We start from the raw sequence: 22,044 nt of genomic DNA on the forward strand, positions 1-22,044 counted from the left end.
ATAAAATTTGGGATGTTGGCACAGAGGCTACGTATTTTTCTCGATAGATCTCTCTCGCTAGATTGCCGAAGATCAATCAATTCTTGAGTCCGGATTTAGGCATTGACAAAGAGATCACCGAAGATGGAAGGGTATATGCAAAGAGGTTATCAAAGCATGCTGTTTCCTTGCTTGTGTCATCCAAAAAATATATTTTTGCAAACAATAACTCCGGGTATCTAAGTCACCAGCCTGCAAACCAAGTATGTATAGTCGCCAATGTGACCAGGCCAGCCGGACATAGAAGGGCAAAGAATTTGTACCTTCCCTGCATCCGCCCGGGGCATAGTGTATCATATCCACTCGTCAGCCTCGAGATGATGGCATCTTCAACCCATCCACCTGTGTCGCAGGTCCACCCGGAAGAAAAAGACAGAGTAGGACCAGGCTTGTCATTTTCTTCCCATTAAGATTCACATTCGCAGGAATCGCTGAACCTTTGGTATAAAGATACCGCAACCAAGGATACCCGCCACATGGGAGCGCATCGCGTTCACGTCTTGCTCTCGTCTCATATTTTTATTTCAACATTTTGTTCACGACCTTCCACCAGACTTGAGAATCTGCTCGAGGTTCTCCCGACTCTTTTGGTTTGTCGTCTCGTGATAGTGCAGCTTTTTCTCGAGGTTGGCGATCTCAGCGGTGGCCTCGCCGCTCTCGCGCGTAAGGCGCTTGTTAATTGTGTTGACGGGAACGTTGACAAACCTGGAAAAGGGGGATAAGTCAGTCTCGGTTTCACGCAAAATGGGCCCAATGAGAAATTTCCTTTACTGTCTCACTGTTTCGGGGTTGCAAAATTGAAAACAGGACAGGGAAAATGAAATAATTAAGAAACAAACAGACAAGATAGGAAAAGGAAGATAAAAATGCTCACATTTTTCCGACGCCCTCATAAACCTTTGTCTCGGAAGGCAACTCAGACAGCTCCTTCGACGTAAGCTGTAGCATGCGGATATCGCGCTGCTTGGCCGTCATGTGAGCCTTGGTGATGCTGATCTGCTGCTGTGAGGCGATCGCACGGGCCTCAATCTCTTGGAGGAGCTGTATTGGTTGAAATAATTAGCATTTGCAGACCTTCATTGGAATTGATATTCTCAATCGGAAACCAGAGAGAGACAAGAGGCTGAGTGAGACCGAATTGAATTGGTACACCGCTTCCCTGGCCATCTGCTCGCAGAATCCGACCTAAACAGATGAATTCACTCAGCCTGAGACACACCTTTTGGAGAGCTTCGTTGGGAATCGACATCTTGGCTGTAGATGTTGTCTTCGGAGCTTGAATGTGGTTTGAGGGGTAGGAGGGGTGCGGAGGAACGGGCGGAAGTGAATTTGGTTTATTGTCGTGGACTCCGTATTAGGTATTTGATTTTCTCCCTGGAGTGGATATGTATCGACTGATTTGGTTTTTATTGAAACTGTCTTGCACGCGTGTCTCCGTACAATGTCTTGATCAACAGAATCAATTCGACTTGCTCGGCGAGGCCTTTGGGGTCAAGGCGGTGGGCAGGCGGGGCGGTGGAGTATTGCCTGACTTAGGGCTCGGGGTATACGAGAGGTGTACGAGGTGTGTATCAAGCCCCAGAGAAAAAGCATGGAATTTGTGTTGGGCAAGGTAAAGAGAAGTGTTTGTTTCTGAAATATGCCACTTGCCTCTTTGTTGAGAGAATCCAACTAGATTGGATCAAGTCTGACTTCAGCACTGATGTCTAGGAAGGGGGAGCTTCACATGGGCTCAGTCCTACCCAGGGCTTCTTGAGTAAGAAAAGAAAAAATAAAACAAATTCGTCTTTCAGTTGTTAAATCTCTTTGTTATAAGCATATATAAGTACTCTCCAACACAAAGGAAATAAACCATACAAATTGTGTAGGTACCAGCCCGATACAACAGATGTCTTGGATTGAATGGCTTAATTCAAAGTGAAAAATCCCAGTCTAAGTCCTCATGCATTAAGGCATCTAGTAGTTTTTGCTACAAGGAGGTAGAAAAGGCTGGAAAATTCGATAAATTCACAAAAATATGGGGGAAAGCAGGTCCATCTGGCCCCATCGGAGCCTTCTAGGCTACGGCAACCGCGCGGGAATCTCTCAAGTAGCGGTGTGATGGAGTGTGATAGAACAAAATAGAAGGGTATTTGATGTAATGCCACGAGATCCAAGATCTTGTTGGGAGGGGTATCACTGCCATTTACAGCATAGGGTAGGTAGGGGTGATGAATGAGAAGGTCCGTGTGGTACTAAATTGGCTGAGATTGATGATAATACCCGTGGACAGGGAGTCTCTTATCTAATGTTTAATGGCTTTTGACATATGGAGCAGAGAAAATTTGAATGGATATTTGAGTAGGTAAACACAACGCGCATTTAAAAAAGATCGCAATTCCCTCCAGTGCATAATTCCTTCGACGTGAGAATAATAGAAATCTAAAGACCCTAAGTACCGAATGGATTTTCAGGCGGATCTGAAAGTCAAATGAAAGTAAGACAAATACCAGATTGATTGGCATGACAGCGTGAAAAGTAAAAGACCGAACCAAGGAGATCATTCCCGGACGCCATACGCCCCAAGCCCAAACTCCGTTTCTCGTTGAGCTTTGTGTTTTGGAAAGCCCATCAGCGTGGCCAACCCTTGCTCATGTTCTCATCCAGGAGGCATAGAAGCAAGAATTTGGTCAGCCCACATTCAATGACGCGGGAGAGTTATGAACTCTGCCGGCGCTTAGTAGCCGTTGGAGTTGGGCTCAGTGGAGCACCACAACTCAAACTCAGCGGGAGTAGGGTCAGCCATGCTTTCGTGGCGAAGCATATCCCATGAGGAGTCCCGACCCTCTAGGCTCTGCATGCTGGGGAGGTAGGCAGAGGTCATGCTAGGGTGCGCGTATGAAACAGTGCCAGGAGACATGGATGGCGCCGATGAGGCTGTGTAAAAGCCGGCTTGAGTCTCATCAGCCCAGGTAGAATATGAGCCAGGAGTAGCGGAATAAGAAGGACCGGTCATGGTAGCGATTCCAGAAGACTCGCCGCCGTTGCTGAGAAGCCGGGGATCCATGTCGTGCATAGGGAGACCGTGCGAAGGGTGGGTAAGCTGAGGCTGGAGCAACTCATGGTGAGCAGCACCAGGGAGTCCAGCGAGGGAAGAGCCATATCCCATATCCTGCTGGTTTGGGCTGGTGGAGCGGTAAATTTCTCCACCGTAGGATTCGGAACTCTGAAGAGAGCTGGGCTGCATCATTGGAAGGCCGGTTGGGTGGCTTGTGTTTTGCCAAGAGGAGTGAACATATCCGGGTGTCATCATGGAATCAGGCCCAAAGGGCGAGGAATCCCGGCTACTGTCGTAGTATGTCTCTTCGAAGCTTTGGGATCGTGAGTGGGCATAGGAAGACCCGTGGTATGTATTCGATCCAAGATCACTTTCCATGTCAGAGAAGCTCCCTTCCTCCCCGAGATGTCCTGATGTGAGGACAGGAGAGCCGCTATCGCGTCGACTGGTAGCAGTTGGGTTTTTGTTGGGCGAGAACTTGTAGTCTGGGTGTGTTGCGGCATGGTTGTCACGTTCTAGCTTCGCCAGGTCTTCGTATTTTCGGCGAATCTCGATGGGTTCGAGCTTCCAGCCCTGGCCAGCGATTTTTGAGACGATTTGATGATTGTTCGCACCCACTAGTCTCTTGGTGCGCTCTGCGTATGCAGACCGATAAAGCATGAAGGAGTTCATGGGTCGAGAAATCTTCCCATTCTTCTTGCGGACCTCATCTTGTCGCTCAAGAGCAGATCGAGATACCCAGGCGTCCATGTCTTTGATAGGGGTAGTGTGAAAAGATTCAGTCAGTTGACTGATTGGTCCATCGAGCTTGATACCTGGATCGGAGAGCTCTCTCCGGGTACGGTTGCGTCGCTTATTTGCTGCCCTGGCCGGTGCTTTGGCGCGAGAGTGCGGGGACTGGGACCAAGGTGGAGAAGGGGTCATCATGGTAGGTGAACCAATTGGGATGAAATCTTCATCAGATCCCGGAGGAGGCGTGGTGACCTGGGCATTAGACATCATGATCTGATTTTACGTATCTTCGTCAGTCTCATACGCAGTCAAATTGCAACATTAAAATCGAACTTACCGATTGAGGAGGCATGTTCTGAGGAAAACTGGGGGGGTTATAGAATGGAGGAGAACCGTAGTGCTAGGATGGTTAGCGTTGTTATCAGGCAACAGCCAGAAGACAAGAGACTCACCATTTCTTGCTTGCGATTAATGATTTCCTCATCAGACATGCTCATGTCATTGTATGCACGTCGGTACACTCCAGGCCCTCCAAAGGGCTCTTCGGGCAAGGGATGGCCGTCTGTCGACTGGGGAGGTGTAGGAGGAATGGGTCTTGCCACCAAAGTCATTGTTGTGATCTTTTAAACTCCGATAGGCAGGATAAAATGATGTGCTGATACAGGTTGAATTGCCAGGAAGCTAGTCCGGCGATAGTAAAGAAGAGAAGAGAATTTCCAGAAAGAGGAAAGAAGTGGAAGAGATGTAGAATAAAGATATTCTCTGTTGTCCTACACAGATGATGGGTTGTCTTGCAGTTGGGCTCCCCTGAAAGAGAGGTCTCAAACACGACTGCAGGTGAATCTGCTGGGTGAGACAAACACTGCAACAATCCAATTGGATGAAATGGTGAATGTGCGAATGTGTGAATGTTGAAAGTAAGTATGAAAGTAACTATGTATGAAGAGTATGAAGATCAAGTGGATATGTGGATTCAAGTTCAAAGGATTTGAGAGACAAAAAGCCAAAGACTTGAAGATTGAAGATTGAAAGATGGGCGGGTCTGTCTAATAAATAGAGTCGACAGAGAAGGTGAGAAGAGAGAGAAGAGACGATTCACAACCGTAGAGGCTGAAACTCAAGAAGAAGGCCTGGAATACAATACACATGGCGTGGATCTAGTTCTTTTGGTTGGTTAGTTAATCCTTTTTTTTAAAAAAAAAGAAATATATTAAATTATATCTTTAATAATTTAATAATTTAATAACAATTATTTTATTATTTTATTATTTTATTTTAGGGTTTATTTTATACAATTTCATGTAAGTTTTATACATTTTGTTTTTACTTTCTTTATTTCACTTTTATCTCTTTTTCTTTTTTCTACTCTAAATATGGTGGAGGCGTTCATGGCAGATTATTTACCCTCTTTATTCTAGTCAGATAATCTGCTATTGGCTTGATATCTTCTATTTTCTATTGGATTTCCATTCAATGACTGCAATAGTTTGGCTCATATGGCATATCTGTGACACTCTTCAACGATCCCAGCAATATCTCAAACATCTAGTCTTTGTGCCAAATTTGGAGACCTACAAATAGCTTAGAGAGAAAGAAAAAGGTTCGGAAGATTGACGATGTACCGAATAACCCCCACCAAGAGAGCCCACATAGGCCCCAGTAGGGAGCCATTGCGCCAGAGAGGCAGACCATGGGCCTGTAGGAACTTTCCAACGCCCGATACCCGGGGATGTAATAGGCCAGATTCAAATGGCAAATGGAAAGGAGACATCCGGAGCTGGGGCGAGGGTAATAAGAGGGGCTTAGATGCCGTGTGCTTGAGAAATGCCCTAGTGTGATCTTAGCTTAGATGCAGGGTCGTTGGAATATTTTCTTTTCTTTTTGAAATATTTCTTTTTTTAATATTTTCTATACTTCTCGACACTTTGACATTTAGAAAAAGCAATCACGAAGAGGCGTATAGAAGATGCAAGCATCCAGAAAGATGCTAGTTTTGAGAGAAACTGGAAAATGAAGCATTAAAAGCATGTAGCTCATTGCTGTCAAGTACAGTATACGTGATACTGCATAACACGCTCAAAATGAAGACGCTTAGATAACTTGGCAGAGTAAAAGCTAAGCCTGCAAGACATGCTCAGGATCAAAACAATACCCATAACCCACTAGTCAGCACGGAGTACATCAATTACCTCGTCTACTTCGTACCTAGTCATGAATGACCTTTACTAGAGCATATCCCATAGTTCAATCAATCGGGCGAGGCAACTATTCCTAAAGTTCTGATAGCTAAAATCATCAACCATGGATTGCTATACAGAAAAAGGCAACAGTCGAGATAGTTAGCTCGTAATGTCGGGTCCGGGGACTCGGGGACTTGGAGATCTATTTTTCCATTTTCCCTTTCTACCGTATTGGTTACTATTAATGTCAGGGAGTCGCGAGGTCTGAGCTTCGGGGGGGAACTCTGCTCCCGTCCTATCGCGGCTGTAGTGGAGTGTGTGGATCCTCGTTGATCGACGGTAACTTGACATCGATTCCAAGGCTGAGTTGGATGTTGTAATCAGAAAACGACTGAAAGTCCAGAGCGCCACGTGAGTTCTGATTGGTTGGGCTCCGCCGGGGTGATGTATCCGGCGAAGGCCCAAGCTACGCGTTGGAATGTTTTCTGGCCGTGAGCTGTCTTGCCCTCACTTCTACCACTTCTCGAATTCCCTTCTGTGGATAACCCCCCACTTGTGTCAGTTCCCATAGATCGTACTAGATTTCACTTTTGGACTTTAAATCGCACCGACCTGCAATTTGTCATGCTTGATATCGGATTTCGATATCGGAGTTCGGATTGTCCGAGTTTATCTCCATATTTATCGGGTAGTTAAACCCCCCGAACGCCACGGGAAAGCGATGAACTCGTTGATCTCAACATCCCTGGAAGATCTCCCCGGCCAGAATTCTCGAACCTCCTCACAACTCCAGACCTGCACGGCGGTTCGCGCTTACTCGGGGACATACTGACATCCGGATTGAGACTAGCAGATCCAGCCTGAGGTGGACATTGCTTTGACGGTGACCCTCACCAAACCTCATAGGTCACTGGGTACTAGGATTGTTGCCAAAGATTGGATGTGGCTGTTACAATGTACGGTGAGACCATCCAAGCCCTGCAGTCTTTCCAAAAGGGACTATCATTCCCCACAGAATGGCTCGTGGGCTCTAGGGATCTTGGACGCAGGAACCAGCCACGTTATTGCATGGCCCTCGTCGCATGAAATTCTTGGCCATGCACGGTTTTCTTTGTTTGGCCCTCCGCCCCTCCACCCTGTCCTTGTCGGGCACTCGAAAACGGACACAGAATGTAAATCAATTGCTGAAACGATGGAGACCATGCAGATGCCATATTTGATCTACAGACTGTTGGGGAGGGCTGAGACCTGCACTACATGCCTATATAGGTTACTCCCCCGCTCAAAGAAGGTGGGGAGTTGATACAAGCCTGCGCTTTGAGCTTATCTTCTACTTTTACTTTTTTTATCCCCAAGATGGTCCTGTCAGGAAATCCTGTAAGCATCTTATTCGTCCTGGTCCATATGTCAGGATGGTACGGGGCTGAGCCAAAACGTATTCCACGTGCTTTGAATGATCAAAGTGATCAAAGAAATAACATTGAGAGGGCAACAAAGCTCTTTCCGCCGGCTCGGGGGGGAATGGCATCGGAAAAGGTTTGCCAAATTTAGTTGGTATGCTCCACAAACTGAATCCCATTCGATAGTCAAAATACCTCCCCGGTGTCCTGTCCTTGAAGTACTATAGTTGGTAGTCCGTATCAGAATTTTAGCTTTGATGCAAGTATATATTCTCGAATTCCAAATTCCAAATTCCTGGTACCAAAATTGAGGGATCAATAGAATATTCTCCGCCGCACCGGGGGAGTCATCGATATCATAAACCAATAGCCAACGAGCATATCGATCGGAATTCCTGACTCCGTAAACCCCGTATCCCAAAATATGCTAATTTATGATATTCACAAATCAGGCGCTCGGACCTTCGAGCCAGTGCTGCAACTGGTTGCGCACCTCACGAACTCTTCCCTAATAAGAATGAACCGGATTGACAGCCAGGATCACCCCGCTCAAGCCCCCACTACTTTTCTTCGAAGATCTTCTAGAAGATTGATGCTTCTACAGAAGAGGATAAGCTCTAACTCTAACCTTCGGGTGGTCGCAGTTTAGTCTGCTGACTCGAACTGTTTTGGGAATGCACAAAATGCACAGATCTCCGCAGTCTCACTGCTAAACGGCGGCGTTTCACATTGGCTCGTCTCTTTCAGCCCCTGATCGCCTTTTCAAGTGTTTCGAGTGTTCCTAAAGATATCTTCGTTTCAAGTTATTCTTATCACGTTCATTGTTGATGCTATTTTCGTAGTATCAGCATGAGAGAAAGAGAAAGGAGGGTTGGGGGAACTGAGCATCATGGGAACGAAGATCTACGTTTTGATAATGAGGACTAGCATAAAAGAAGGGTGAAGGGACTGACTAGATTAATCGACTTAGTTACCCATATTTTTATTCGATACCATGGATGTCCCCGATCCCCCGATACCCTGAACCCTGTAGTCCCTCATGATCCTAAGCCTTTTGCAGGGGCCCCAGTTGACACGGCTGAATATGGTTGCTGCTGTTGTTATCTTGCGACTTGCGATCTACTTGGCTTTACCTAACAGAATAGACGACCGTGAAAGGATGTTTCAATCTGTGTACTTAATTTCGGGTCTAGATTCTTTCGATCATCGCCACGAACGCCATTCTATTCAACAGGTACAACTCAATTACAAGTGCATGCGACACTCAAAAGTCGTAGTCCATGGCTTGCGGCCAGGCCGCGCATTACGAGAGAGGGACAGAGAAAAGACCGGGGAGAAAGTTGGGCCCCGAGTTGCACCGCGTACCGGATTTTAACGATAAATGACGCGCAAACGGCGGATTGCCATTCGTGAATCCGTGGACCGTTGATGTCTTCGAGCCCCATAAAGTCTAACTCTAACCTATCAAACCCTATCCCTTCACTAACTTGAAAATATCGCTGGATAGCCATGAATGACATGATGAGATCAGATCAGTGTTTCCAATTCCCAGACCGCCAGGAATCTCCTGCGCAATCTTGGAAACATCGACTAATTTTCATTCGTCGTACATACCAGGGTCTGATGCGCTTGCTGCCTAAATAGGAGACGGGTTGCCTGCAGTAACCTGCAGGCCGCAGCCAAAATACAGCGGTGTTCTCAACCAACAGTTGGATTTTCTCACGATTGGTTGAAAACTGAGATGGTTGACGGTTTATCTGCCAGAATGGCGCACGGGCGACAGAGCTATGTAGATGCAGCTTTTGAGCTGGCGTACTTGTTGCTCGGTAGATGCCTTCTTTTGTCCCTGCGCCATTTTCATGCTATTGCGCTTAACCTATTGCGGTTAAAATATAGAGATCAACAAGTCATGTTATCACAATACCCGTCCTTATTTCTCCCCTTCTCTTCCCTCTCTCTCTCTTTTCTTTTTATTTTGCCAATTATCACTAGCTTTGCATATTGGCAGTAACAGGCGTCGATCGTCATATCAACGATTTGGGGAATAGACTTTCCCTCTCCTCAACCCCCCTCAGATCTGGGAAGTTGACATGTGTGAGTTGGCTTTCCCAACTCTAACGCCCGACCACCCGTCTGGAGACCAGACTCCTCGAAACGCGATTTAGACCAGCCTTAGCATGGGTTGTTCGAGTCAGGTCGAGATCGTACCGTGGTTTCCCTGAGGGAAGTATAAACCCCAGTTCCAAAAGAGGAATTTAAACTCCGAATTCCATAAGGGGAGTATAAACTCCGAAACGAGAACAAAGTTTTCGGAGAGATACCCGGAGACATATTTCGCAAATAGTCGGCTTGAGATCTTGGATCCGATGAATTACCTGAATTACCTGAACTACCTGAACTACCTGGAATCGACAACTACAACCTAATAATCAATCAGAAGCGATTCTATTGATTCTTGGATCCGACGTTCTGATTTCTTTTTCTCAATCGGTAATTTAATACAAAGTGAGTCGGAGCCGGGCCGGCCCCGGTCTTTACCAATACGATGTACAATGAACTACTAATCCCTGCTCAGGGCCATACCAATCTTGGAAGTACCTAGCTCCATCTACCAGACCCTTGTCGGCTTGGCTTTCAGTCACCTGTTCAGAGATCCGCGGACATCGTTTATCTCCGAACCTTCTGTAGCCCTACATTGTACTATGTACTCTGTGCAATGTACGGAGTATGCTGTCCAAATATGAACAGATCGGCGAGGAGAGTTACTCGATTTGTTCAAATAACGGTAAGTCAGGGCTTTAGAGTTCACTGAAATCTCTCAATTACATGACTCGCACGAATCGGAGACCTATAGGGATAAGTTGGATAGGGTGAGGCCAGGCGAGGCAAGGGCAAGAAGGGAGATCGTGGGTACGAGAGTTTCGCGCGACGTATGTGATAGTCACCCTTCTGTCACATCCAACGGCGCCTTAATTATCTAGCGTTAATTATCTGGCGTAGTAATACTCCACATCCGCGGATATCGGTGCACTATAAGTGGATTCACTACGCGGGATTTCGGCTGTGTCCGGATTCTTGTGTACCTTAGGTAGCAGTCTCACTGATTTCTAATCGAGAAAAGCACAAGATTAACAAGAGATTAACACGGGATATGAGAGGTTCGGTACGCGCTAAGGGAAATTAATAACTGCCTCATCACGAAGCATCCCGGTTAATACCCAACCCCGATCTTTAATTTACACGGAGTAGAACGGGTTGGGTTCCTAGTTTAGTCTGGTGGATTGAGGGGGATAAAAGAGGGAATAGAATGATTCTCGGCTAGAAATGCAAAGAGTTGGGTCTTGAAGCAGTGACTAGTGCTTGGTATAGTATCCATGTTCGTTTATGATCTGATATATATGGATACATGTATAGATATTGTACCTGATCGATTTGGTGGAGTTCGGTACTTCGATCAAAGAAAAGGATCGCCAACACGAATGCAATTGTCTTTCCTTTCGTATTAAGACTAGCTTAATGGGGAGTACATAGTCGCCAGTAGCCACCCGTGTCTGAGACTAGGAATTGACGCGGTTGACAAATACTACCCTGACTTTGGGAGCTCCCATTTCATTCTTAAGACTTTCCTTCCCACCTCATGTTTTATAGTTATAACGTCTATATTCCTAAAATCTTTAATTCCTATCGATTTCCCGCATATCTATAGCTATAATATAGCAGTTATCCATAAAGCACCCAGCTCAGACTCACTCCAAAAGCGCGTGAGCCGGGAGCACCCCCACGAGTGGCCGGACCAGGTTCCGCATCTCCACTCTCCCTACTTTCCTGGTTCTCTCTTTTTTCCCACATTTTTGACAAGACAATATGAGCTGCATGAGTGGGCAAAAAAAAAGCTCGGATCATGATCGTGACTGCCGTGTGAACCTAATAGTACGGAGTACCGTACTTAGATTGCCCTAAGCTTATTTTAGTCATGCCCTGGAGGAGTCCGAAAGGAGTTACGGAGTACTCCATACGTTATATATGTGGAGTATATATGGAGTCCGGAGCGACATATGTTGTAGAGTCTAAAATCTCCAGATCCCGAAGCCTGCGACTATTTTCTGATTGGACCGTTGAGCTTCATTTTAATAGCAAATCATTGCCATATTATTATGGTACGGCATTGAAACATAATTAATATGATAGAGCGGGATTTGAATTCACGGTCACTCCGTATAATATACTGTGCCTCACGGAGTACTCCGTCTGGGTATACCCTTGGAACGTATATAGGCTAGTCCCATACTTCGTAGATCTGATCTTGTTCAATTCCGGGAGAGAAACCATGGTAAAGCAATTGTGGGAAATGACATGTACATTCAGATTCACTTTCGCTTTCACTTTCACTTTTAGATTCACTTTTAGATTCATATTTACTTTCAGATTTCGGTCTCCGGATCGGCTTCTGCGGATCCTGCGGAGTTTACGGTCGACATTGCGGCGGTCGAAATTGCGATGATATACAAACTACAAACTCACTCGGTTCTCATTTCTGGATTCCGATTTTTATTGGACTTTTGTTTTTCTTATTTTCGTCATTTATCATTTAATTTCTCCAGCATAGCCGAAGGAACTCCAATATCCCTACGCAAGTCCCCATATATAGTGGAATTATAAACAGCAATATGACAGGATGGCAGATACGATGGCAGATACACTACCTAGTCATGTACTCCGACCTCTAAATTGCCATGAGATAGGGGGGAGAGGGGAGATGAGCATGCGGCTAACGCTATGAAGGTTAGTGCATGATCTACATCGATCGCCTCCAATTAGTGTCAAGCACGGTCGTTCGCATTTAGTATGTAAGGTGACTGCGCCGCATGCTAGACCCGACAGAGTAGGCTAGGTGGTATGGCTATACTTTTGCCAACGGGTTTCCTCGTTTTTTGGCGCATCGATAATATATTGTATGTCTAGAGTAGTACGGAGTACTCCGGAATGTCGTGAACATGGACCTACAACTAGTTCATCGGGCATCTATCGAATACAACCTGCTATCACACTAATACCCTTGTGGAATGGGACATTGCGATGGGGGCGGGAGAACGTTCTTTTGTTTTCTTGTAATTTCTTTTTTTCCCCCCTATATCTCCTTTTTTTATATTGTCACTCTGGTCGATAGCTAGGTTCCCTTGTTTTAGGAGAAACAAAATGAGTCATTTAATAAAGAAATAACATAATATGATTGAGAGACAGGGGGATAAGGAGAAAGGGCTCAGATGCTGCGAGCCGCGTTGGTTTCTGGTATACAGGGATCTAGGTAGTATGCCGCTCGGTATGTCACCTGGCGTGCGCTGTTGGCTGTTCAGCTGGGCAGAACTGCGTTTGCGCGTTGCATTTGTACCCAGGGGTATATGTCGATCGACGTATCGGTCGATTTGGATCTGGGCTGGCGCATAATACTTTTGTATCGACTACCACGTTCTTTTTGATGAACGATGCGATGGATCTGTAGCCATCTTATGAAGGAAATAGATGTCGAAGTGATTTATTTAATCAACTGAAAGGGTTTACAACAGGTTAGACCGCAAGCACTGGTGTTAGTACTTTGTTCTACAACTCGCACAGGCGGGCTGCAAATATATAGATCTAGGATGTATATCTCGATCTTGTCCAATCCTTGACTCTTCTATTAACCCCATTCACCATCAAGTAGTTCAAGATTGAAATCAAATAACATTGTCTATTAGAATACACATGTCCTCGCCCACCAAAACAATGGTGCCCAGGGCCAGACCATCTGAAAACGCCCCATTCGATCCCCCATCCATCTTGATGCATTGTAAAACAGGAAAAGAAACAAAGAAAGTGATTCAAAACGCCACCTTACCACAGTCTCAAGCAGCTCCAAAGAGAATCAAAGAAATGTTCCCATGAAACAGAGGCCTGACACTGACGACAAAGGGGAAACTCATTATCAAAACACGGTACTTCAACAAAGTTGGCCTGCAATAGCAGAACTTTTAGGAAAGGCGAAGAGAGAAACAAAGAGCGCGAGCGTCTGCCATGCCAACAAGGCTTCATTTGGCAGATTTTGACGTTCGATGTAGGACATGTCGTCTCATGGAAAAACATATCCGGATGAACACCATTTGCCCACATTGATCCACTCGCCCAATATTCAGCAGAAGCTAAATCATACGTCTGAAAAACAGCGCAAAAACAGTGCGAAGGCACTGATCACATCTGCTCAAAATGGATTTCGGAACAAGTTGTGGGTTTGGATTCTGACAGTGACTTCAGGATGTATCCAGAACGGTGATCAGATGCTTGCAGATTCAAACAAGGGGCAAATAGAAAGGGTATTTGGAAAAAAACATATGCCGTTCATACCATTGCGCTGGAAATTTATTGGTTTTGGCCATTGGTTTCGCGCTGAGGTGAAGGAACAGGATCAGGGTATTGAGACATGGTCCCAGAGGTCAAGGGAGGAATGCGATTCAGCGATGGCGACGACATCAAATGATGGCCATTGCCTTGATAGTGGTGAGCCTGGTGTAGCATTGAAGCATTCTCTCTCTGCCGGCGTTCCTCCTGTTCAGGGGTCATGCATTTGACAGGCGGGGGGATCGGAGCATCTGGGGAGCTACGGCCCATGAGCTTTGGGCTCGGTTCTAGTCTGCGGATGGGTGGCAGGACTGGTGCGCCTGCCATGGCACTACCAGTAAGCGGACGAGGTGACTGCTTAGTTGGGCTAATCCCCGACATAGCCATGCCGTGAGAACTTTGAGGTGGCGAAGAGCGGTTGCCGTTGGGCGTTGCAGCAGAGAAAGACGGGTAGTGGTTAGACATTGTCGGCGTGGCTGCATGACCGGACTGCGGACGCGGAGTCTCGAAAGAACCCCACGGAGATGGTGCATGGCTTGGAACAGCAGACGGGAAGCCCGCAATGGGGCCAACGTCAGGGTTGCCCTGTGTAGGTGACATGGATGGTTGATTTTGAACAGGAGATTGGACGGAGTGAGAAGAGGAGGGGCGCACAGGGAACGATCCAATGGGGGGAAGGTGAGGAGCTGGTTGCATGGGCGGCAGAGAGTGCTGAGAGGATGATGGCTGCGGGCGCTGCTCCATAGTGGCATGCAGCAAGCCATTCATGCCCTTTGGCGGAGAAAATGGTGCACGAGGAGGACTTGAAGATAAAAGGGGAGTGTGATCTGTGTGGTGGACCCGGCGCTGGGGGGACGGGGGAGGATAAAAGTGGCCATGACCAACAGCGGACGAATGTAGGGTAGGTTGTGTTGTTGGGGGGGCGTTTTGAATATTGGACAGAGCGAGATGTGATTTCTTAACAGGTGAGGGCGGAGCATGATCTTCGGCATCCTCCAACTTCTGCTTCTTGCTGGCTGGAGGAGCAGCTGAAGGAGATGCTGAAGCGCTGACCCGGAATTTGAGAGGCGGAAGTTTGGGCCTGTTGGCATCCTCTTCTTTTTGTTTGCAGTCACGGCAGACAAAGTGGAAGTCTTCCTTTTCGGCCGCTTCCTGTGAGATCCCAAGACAGTTGCTATGTTGCCAAACGTTACATTTTTCACAGGCAACACTGTGACTTCCATCATCCTGGGGGAAATGTTAGATTAGGGCCCTGACATGTTAGGAAACTGAAACTCACCAAGTTCTCGCCATACACTCCACAGCCAGAGCAATCAAAGACCCACTGGTCATCTTGGGTAAGCCCTGCCAGGTTCTTCTGGGACTTCTGCAGGTCAGCCTGGAGGTTTCGGGCAGACACCCTGCTTTCACCCTTATCGATTCTTTCTTGTTCTTCCGCGATCCTTTCCAGCTCCGCCTCATGTAACAGTCGCTTCTGTTCACGATCTCTGATGCGGTGCTCGCGAGTCATTGTACGCGACTGTCGATCTTCTTCGAGCTGAGTTTGCCTCGCCTGCTCTCTACGAGCCTCGGCTAGGTCGTTCTCATGCTTTTGGGCGGCTTCGGCAGCATCTCGATCCTGTCGTTCTTTTTCTTCCTTGGCGGCAAGTCGACTGGACCTCTTAGCGCCCGCAACAAGCTGCAGATTCAAAAGCTCCTTTTCACGCTTCTGGCGCTTGCGCTGCTGCGCCTCCTCTGCCTTCTCGAGGATAGGCAGAACATGCTCAACAATGCTATCGCGTAGGAATTTTTCATCCGCATCCTTAGTTTTCTGAAGTGTCTCCAAGAAAGCCTGGTATTCTCCGAGGGTGACAGCTACGCACTCCCACTTGAAAGGGTCTTCAGCAAAGGCTGCCACGGCGCTTGCATCGTTGGTATCCTTGCTCTCCTCGTCGGAACCCTCTTCCGCCGCTGCCGTAGAAGTACGCTTTGACGTTCTTGATGCTCGAGAAGATCGGCTCTTTGCCTTCTTCTTGGGACGCTGGGGAGGGGGAGGGGGAGGAGGGTCGGTTCGACGGTAAAGACGGTTGTCATCTAGGACATAATATGAACGCCCCTCGCGGTCCCAACCAAACTCTTCAATACGCTGGGGAAGGTCAGTATGCGATAACCAAGAGTCGAGGCTATACGAGAACTAGCTTACCCATTCTGTCTGCTCGGTTTCCTTCTTTTCTGGCATCTTGTCGCGAATGCGGTCCGCGTTCCAGAATGTCCATACCGTCAGCTGGTGGAGGACACGGATCTTGGTGAAGACATCGAAATGCAAGAACTTGTTTGGTTCTTCCCCGTGACCGAAGGGATTGGTGGTATTGGGTGCTTTCGCATTGTACTGGCGTCGGGTGTACTCATCGAAATTGTCGAAGCTGCCAACAGAGTAGTGTCAGTGAAACCGTCCCAGGACATCAAGAGACGTGTTCCAGTATACGTACGTAAGACCGCGATGCGACGAAATCCACTTGAGGAGACACAATCCAATCTCTAGTAGTTTATGAGATGGTTCGGGTTTGAGGCATTCGACTTCAAGATCCTAGCGTGGGGCAAAAGATATTAGCGGCAATTCAACCAAGTCATATGGCCTTGTGTGTCCTCTCATAAATGCGACACGAAGCGCAGCATTTGATCTCATCCCAGACGATGCTCATAGACATACCTCAATTCCAAACTCCTCATCAATCTTCATGACCTGGCCAAAGATGGCAATGTATTGCATAAGGCTCGCAAATGCCCAGTTGCTCCTGAGCTGGGAGAGCAAACCAGGCTCTTCTGGTGCCTGTTGTTCGGCCGCCGGGGCGACCTCGGAATAGGTGCGCTTTCGCGATCCCATCGCGGCGGGACAACCGTTAAGACCGGTTTTCTCAGAGGTGTCCAATGAGGGGGATCGGTGGAATGAAATTTGGGCGGAGATAAAAGCCAGAGAGTGTCCAACTTTTAAATGAGAAATTCAAGCGTGAAAATTGAAAAAGGGCCTAAGAAATACGAAGGTTGAGTCTGGGCTTTTTTTCGTGTCGTGAGGCAAGATGATCAGTAAGGCGGCGCGTCAAGGACTGTGTCACGTGAGCAGATGCGTTTGTCGAATTTAACAAGGGGGACTTTGAGCAGATCTACATCGATCATATCTACTCTGTAGGTAATCTTAATACTTAGGCAAGAAAATTATACAATGAGATTATGCAAACAATAGAAGATCGAATATTCATGAATCGGAGACAAGTACATTCATGCTTTTGAGAACAAAGTCGCATATACACAAGAGAAAATAGAAAAAGAAGAGAAAAAAAAACAAAAAAAAAAACAAAGCAGACGCCTGGATCTTTGGATATCTCTCGCTTTCAAAGGTCTATCTCACACAGAGCAGTTGGGGGTCGTCAAAGACGAGGAGAAAATGCACACAAGACGACAGCGCCAACCAGAATTCGCGCCACGCGACAGAAGACTTCTGTCGAAAATGAAAATCAATGACAATCAAAAGAAAACATATTTCCCACAAGCAAAATGCAAAGCAAAGATAAAGAAAAGGAGGGGGAAAAAAAGGGACAAGAATACATTAAACCTTTCCCAACGCAGATCACCGAACCCTCAAGAAACCCAATATAAATGCGGTAAAGAGAGAAACAACCAGGAATGAAGAAAAAACAGATTTGGATCCGATGCCCTCAATCGATGACATACCTCACACGCTGGATCCAGTTCTTCAACCACAATTTTGCGCCTTGTGTCCGTTAATCGCCAGAAGCCTTTCCCATGCATATCATAAGGTAAAATATTTCGGGAGAAAGAAACAGATGCTTTTCGTATGTTACATGGCTGTCGGGGCTCCATCCGAGACGGTGTCGGACAAGTTGATAAGGAGTTGAGCCAGGCAGCGCTTGGTGGCTGCATCGTCACGGAGGACGGAGGAGAATGTGGCGTCCCGGAGAGGTTCGGGGAGACATTGTCGCAAGGCCTCTCGGGCCCGACTATTGTCACTAAGACTGTATTCTGTTGTTAGAGACGCCCACGAAAATGGAGATCACACGAGGACTCACCGAAGGAAGCAGCGCACAACATGCTTGAGAAGGCGGACAGTCTGTTGCTCTACCAACTGAGTGACCATGTTGCTCAGGACAGTGCCTACGGCATAGAATCTTTCATATGTCGCGCAAATGTAGCCCAAGCCAATATCGTCTAGAAGAATTTTCTGTACGATGAAGATAGCAACAGTTTTGCTCAGCTCTGATCCCGTTTCCATAATGCGAAGGCAGAGAGGGATGATCTCCGTAGTTAGGAGGAAGTTAATCACATCCGAGGAGTCATTCTTCACCAATGCGCCGATGACGCCCAGCGATGTTAGTCGAAGGTATTCGAAGGGACGAGACTTAGAGGTGGTGTTGAGGAAGGGGTAGAGGAAAAGAGGGATATGAGCTGAAAGGGAGATTAGCAACCGATTTTGCATAGTTCATGGTAGATGTATTTCGTACCGTTCAAGAAGAGAGTGCGGGTCTCATTGTGAGAGGCGACGCATTGCAAAAGCGCCAGCGCATTGCAGACTCGATTTGACGCGGCGGCGGTCAGCTGAGAAGGGTTCAAGAGCGGATATACCGAGATGATTTCTTGAAGAAGTGCAGTCATGACACCTGCAAGTTTCCGACCGTTAGTTATTGCAGACGGGGCTGGGTGCACATCGGGAATGGAGACATACCGAAAGAGTGCCAGATAACGAGAGCCAGTTCGGGGACTTGTTCCCGCTTCTTGCTCAGTTCCATCAAAGCGGATTCCCTGCGAGCTGGATCCAATAGCTCGGCGACCCAAATGAAGACCTTGCGATTCTCCTCGCTGATTCCACCATCCATGGCGGAGACCGCATTTGACATACCATCTCCACTCATGCCGCCGGCGCCACCGGCTCCCTGCGCGGGGTTTCCAGCGCCGTTTCCGCCCATGGCAATGCGGCCATAGTGTTGTTGCTGTGCTGCGGCGGCGGCGGCTTGCACCTGGGCATGCTGTTGGGCGACCAGGGAAGCGTGCTGCTGCTGCGACTGGTGTGGGTGCGGCTGAGCCTGGTGGTGCTGTTGCTGTTGCTGATGCTGCATCCACGAGGGATCAGCCTGGGGGTATTGATGTTGGTGGGAGAAAACGTGTTGGGTCTGCGCTTGAAGCATGGTGGGTGATGAGTCGTTTCGGAGACTCGTAATACTCCGAAGGATCGGAACTCTGGCGAAGCGACGGCAAAATGGGGGGGCTGGGATAAAGTTGAAATAGGGTTAATAACGTCAGGAGTTTAATCCCGAGACTGAAATCATTGATGACTGAAGACAAGTCGCAAGGATAGTGGTGGAATGGGTAGAATAGGTTGAACAGGTCGAATGGAGGAGTGTGGAGGAGGGAAAAGGCGGAAGTGAAGGCGGGGAGGTAAAGTGCCTCCCCTAACTTTTGTGTGGTCTTTTTTGGCCTTGGGCATGTCTTACTCTCCTACGGAGTACTCCGTACAGAGTACATCTTTTCGAATTATTTTCTTTTGTCTTTTCTGGTCTTTTATCTCATTTGACTCGGATCTATTGAATTTGCGTACTTTGTATTATCAAACCTGCAGGGAATCCAAACAGAGCACATTGTTTTCTGCAAGTTATTTGCTTTCTGCAAGTTATTTGCTTTCTGCAGCCATTGCAATTTCCCATGCGCCAGTTAATCCATGCCGGTGCCCGGGGGCCAGCAATTATATCATTTCAATACTTATTAGACAGTAATAAACGAGTTCAATAATCATATCATCATTTATCGGGTCGATTTTGTACTCATAATCTCGTATGTACATCGTAGGGTGCCATAAATATCTCATATCGACATCGAAAAACAAAGGCAATATCGTCAGTCCTAAATCACAAAAACCAAAAAAAAAAAACATCATCATGCAAATCATAGTGGTACATTAGTCACGTTATAAATCAAGCGCTGTAAATGCATAATCAAACCGAGGTCTTCGAACTAAAAAATCGAGGCGAAAAAAAGAGACTCCCTCGCGTCAGAGCTTATCATGGACGGTCGGAGCGAGTGCGCGATCGTCGTGATCGTCGTGTATCTCTAGTTCGTCTGTCGGAACTTCGAGTACCTGTGAAAGAAAGAAAAGTCAGTGCTGGTCTTTCGTGTGGGGGGATACATGGGGGTAGACGTACTCCCTGTACCCGAATAATAGTCGGAATAGTAGTAGTATGAACTTGGGTAGGAGGACTCGGTCTTGCTATCGTCGTGCTCTCTATCTCTCTTTCTCTTCAATCCCAAGCATAGAGCAAGAGCGCCGAGGATAATGGCAATTGTGCCCAAGCCCCATTTGGAATCCTTCTTTTCGCTAACCTCACTGCCTCCCACGGCTGGTTTGGCTCCGAACCACGTTCGTCGGCCGGCAGGAGGAGGGGGAGGAGGAGGAGGCCGACTGCCATGTGAATGGTGAGAATGACGTTCTTCAATGTAGGTTGTATCCTGTCTACGGCGCTTCTTGCCAATGCCCAGTGCTGCAAGCAGGCCTTCCATAACGCCCTTAAAGCAGATGCAGGCGCAGAGCATTAGCAACAGGAACCCACCGACGATACTGCCGATGACAATTCCTGCGATGGCGCCACCACTCAGTCCACCGCTGCTTGTGGCTTTGGCCCCGATCAAATCTGCCCCGTCCGTTCCAACCGGTGCTGTGAATCCCTCTGTGGTGGTTGGGGCTGAGGTTGCTGTTACGGTGGTTGCCCCACTGGTCGTCCCTCGCACGGGCGGGGTGGCTTCTGATCCTCCTCCTGTTCCTGTAGCAGTCACAACAATCGAAGAGCTCTCAGCGACACATTGGCCTTCTGAACATTCTTGCGCAGCCTCACAACAAGTCGAGCCGCACGTTGTCTCACCGAGGTCGACTCTGCACGTACCCGTGCTTGTAGCTGTGGCGATCTGGCTGCTCCACACAGAGGTAATAGTTGTTAGGTCGGTATTGGTGAGCGTGTAGGTCGTCGTGTAATATTGATAGCCTCCACTTCCACTGCCGCCATTTGCACAGACGGCCTCTTGGGCACTGTTGGTAGTGCACGTTTGACTGGCCTCACAGCAAAGCCAGTCGTTGTAGCCACATGGATTTGCACAGCGCTTTTCAAGCTTGTTTCCTTCGAAGACGTTTGCCTCAAGCGCAAGCGGGGTTGCGGCTGTGTGGAGCGAGTGATTGAGAAGTAGGGCAAGTGTCGAGAGCACCGGCAGGACGGATAAAGACCGCATCGCAAAGAAATGGCGAGGCAATGCTTGCCAAAATTCAGTGGTAGAATTTCTCGAGTCGGAGAGCTGGGATTTGAACTGGAATGGTGTTTCTCGGTAGTCTTGTCTCACCCATATACTTGAGAGACGTTGGTAGATCACAAGAAAACAAAGACCTAAAAATTCTTGAGATGTCAAGAGATTATCGGAATGCAGAGAAAGAATAAGGAAGAATGAGAGAAGTCAAGAGAGGAGAGTGTTCCAGTTTGTTTACACAGCGTCTCCCAGCCTCTCTCTCCGTATACCCAACCACCCGATTTCCTACCAATCGCCTAACCCATCCAAGACTTTCTTTTTATTTCATGGTGGCTGGGTTTCACATTAAATATATTACTTGGTTTTGATTAGTCCAACACTATTTTTTGCCTCGAATAACAAACCCAGTTGTCCCCTTACCTGCGTCCTGTCAGAAGCGATCGACAGGTTGAATGCAGGTTTCTCCACCCGCCATGGCAGCAATTAGCTTTATGTCCAACACCGCCATTTTCGAATTGTCCTGACTCAGGTCTATGACTCGGAAAGAGGAACACAATTGGATTGTGAATATGTTGGGCAGCCATGGGTCCCATAATTGTAGCAAAGCGTGAATGTCGTGGATGGCATGGATCTTATGTTCGGGGATATTTTGTGCCACCAATGGCAGCCCAACGATGAATTGCCCAATCCTTTGAATGCCCTGAAGATCCGATCGAAGCCTGCATGGCGGCGAGGACCAAATCCTTCTCGGCTGGTTGTACAGAATCCGGAACAAAGCGGTCGTCATCACCGGCCACGATGATACTCTGGATGGTTGTCCAGCTTATGTCCATGATCGGAGCTCGGTCGAGAATTAGTTGATATGATAGAAGCAGTAAAGTGACTGCTAGACCGAGGTAAACAAAGACCCGCGACCGTGAGACACTGATATCGTGAAGGAATGCGCAATTCTAAAGCGGGGAAGAGAACTACCTTATTATATAAAGGGACAAATTGGTATAGTAGGTAA

General features: G+C 47.5%; 5 protein-coding genes across 5 annotated transcripts; all 5 read right to left on the reverse strand.

Annotated features, from left to right (window-relative positions):
- Positions 1-575: 575 nt before the first annotated feature.
- Positions 576-1,288, reverse strand: PEX2_103020 (putative prefoldin subunit 1; the record flags this gene model as incomplete). Its single annotated transcript, XM_016747572.1, has 3 exons — positions 576-744; positions 914-1,080; positions 1,259-1,288. 3 exons carry the CDS (start codon positions 1,286-1,288, stop codon positions 576-578), a joined length of 366 nt encoding a protein of 121 aa, XP_016593058.1.
- A 1,467-nt stretch (positions 1,289-2,755) lies between these two features.
- On the reverse strand, positions 2,756-4,419 carry PEX2_103030 (HMG-box domain-containing protein; the record flags this gene model as incomplete). The annotated part of the gene is made up of 3 exons (XM_016747573.1): positions 2,756-4,081; positions 4,146-4,208; positions 4,261-4,419. The coding sequence occupies 3 exons, from the start codon at positions 4,417-4,419 to the stop codon at positions 2,756-2,758; spliced, it is 1,548 nt and encodes a 515-aa protein (XP_016593059.1).
- A 9,362-nt stretch (positions 4,420-13,781) lies between these two features.
- PEX2_103040 (putative PHD finger domain protein) lies at positions 13,782-16,623 on the reverse strand (the record flags this gene model as incomplete). The annotated part of the gene is made up of 5 exons (XM_016747574.1): positions 13,782-14,987; positions 15,040-15,885; positions 15,943-16,162; positions 16,229-16,326; positions 16,450-16,623. The coding sequence occupies 5 exons, from the start codon at positions 16,621-16,623 to the stop codon at positions 13,782-13,784; spliced, it is 2,544 nt and encodes an 847-aa protein (XP_016593060.1).
- A 972-nt stretch (positions 16,624-17,595) lies between these two features.
- Positions 17,596-18,937, reverse strand: PEX2_103050 (Rcd1-like cell differentiation family protein; the record flags this gene model as incomplete). The annotated part of the gene is made up of 4 exons (XM_016747575.1): positions 17,596-17,770; positions 17,825-18,200; positions 18,257-18,412; positions 18,478-18,937. The coding sequence occupies 4 exons, from the start codon at positions 18,935-18,937 to the stop codon at positions 17,596-17,598; spliced, it is 1,167 nt and encodes a 388-aa protein (XP_016593061.1).
- Positions 18,938-19,856: 919 nt separating this feature from the next.
- Positions 19,857-21,023, reverse strand: PEX2_103060 (uncharacterized protein; the record flags this gene model as incomplete). Its single annotated transcript, XM_016747576.1, has 1 exon — positions 19,857-21,023. One exon carries the CDS (start codon positions 21,021-21,023, stop codon positions 19,857-19,859), a length of 1,167 nt encoding a protein of 388 aa, XP_016593062.1.
- Positions 21,024-22,044: the final 1,021 nt, after the last annotated feature.

The sequence above is a fragment of the Penicillium expansum genome (assembly GCF_000769745.1).
Source record: "Penicillium expansum strain MD-8 chromosome Unknown contig362, whole genome shotgun sequence".
Taxonomy (NCBI): Eukaryota; Fungi; Ascomycota; class Eurotiomycetes; order Eurotiales; family Aspergillaceae; genus Penicillium; species Penicillium expansum.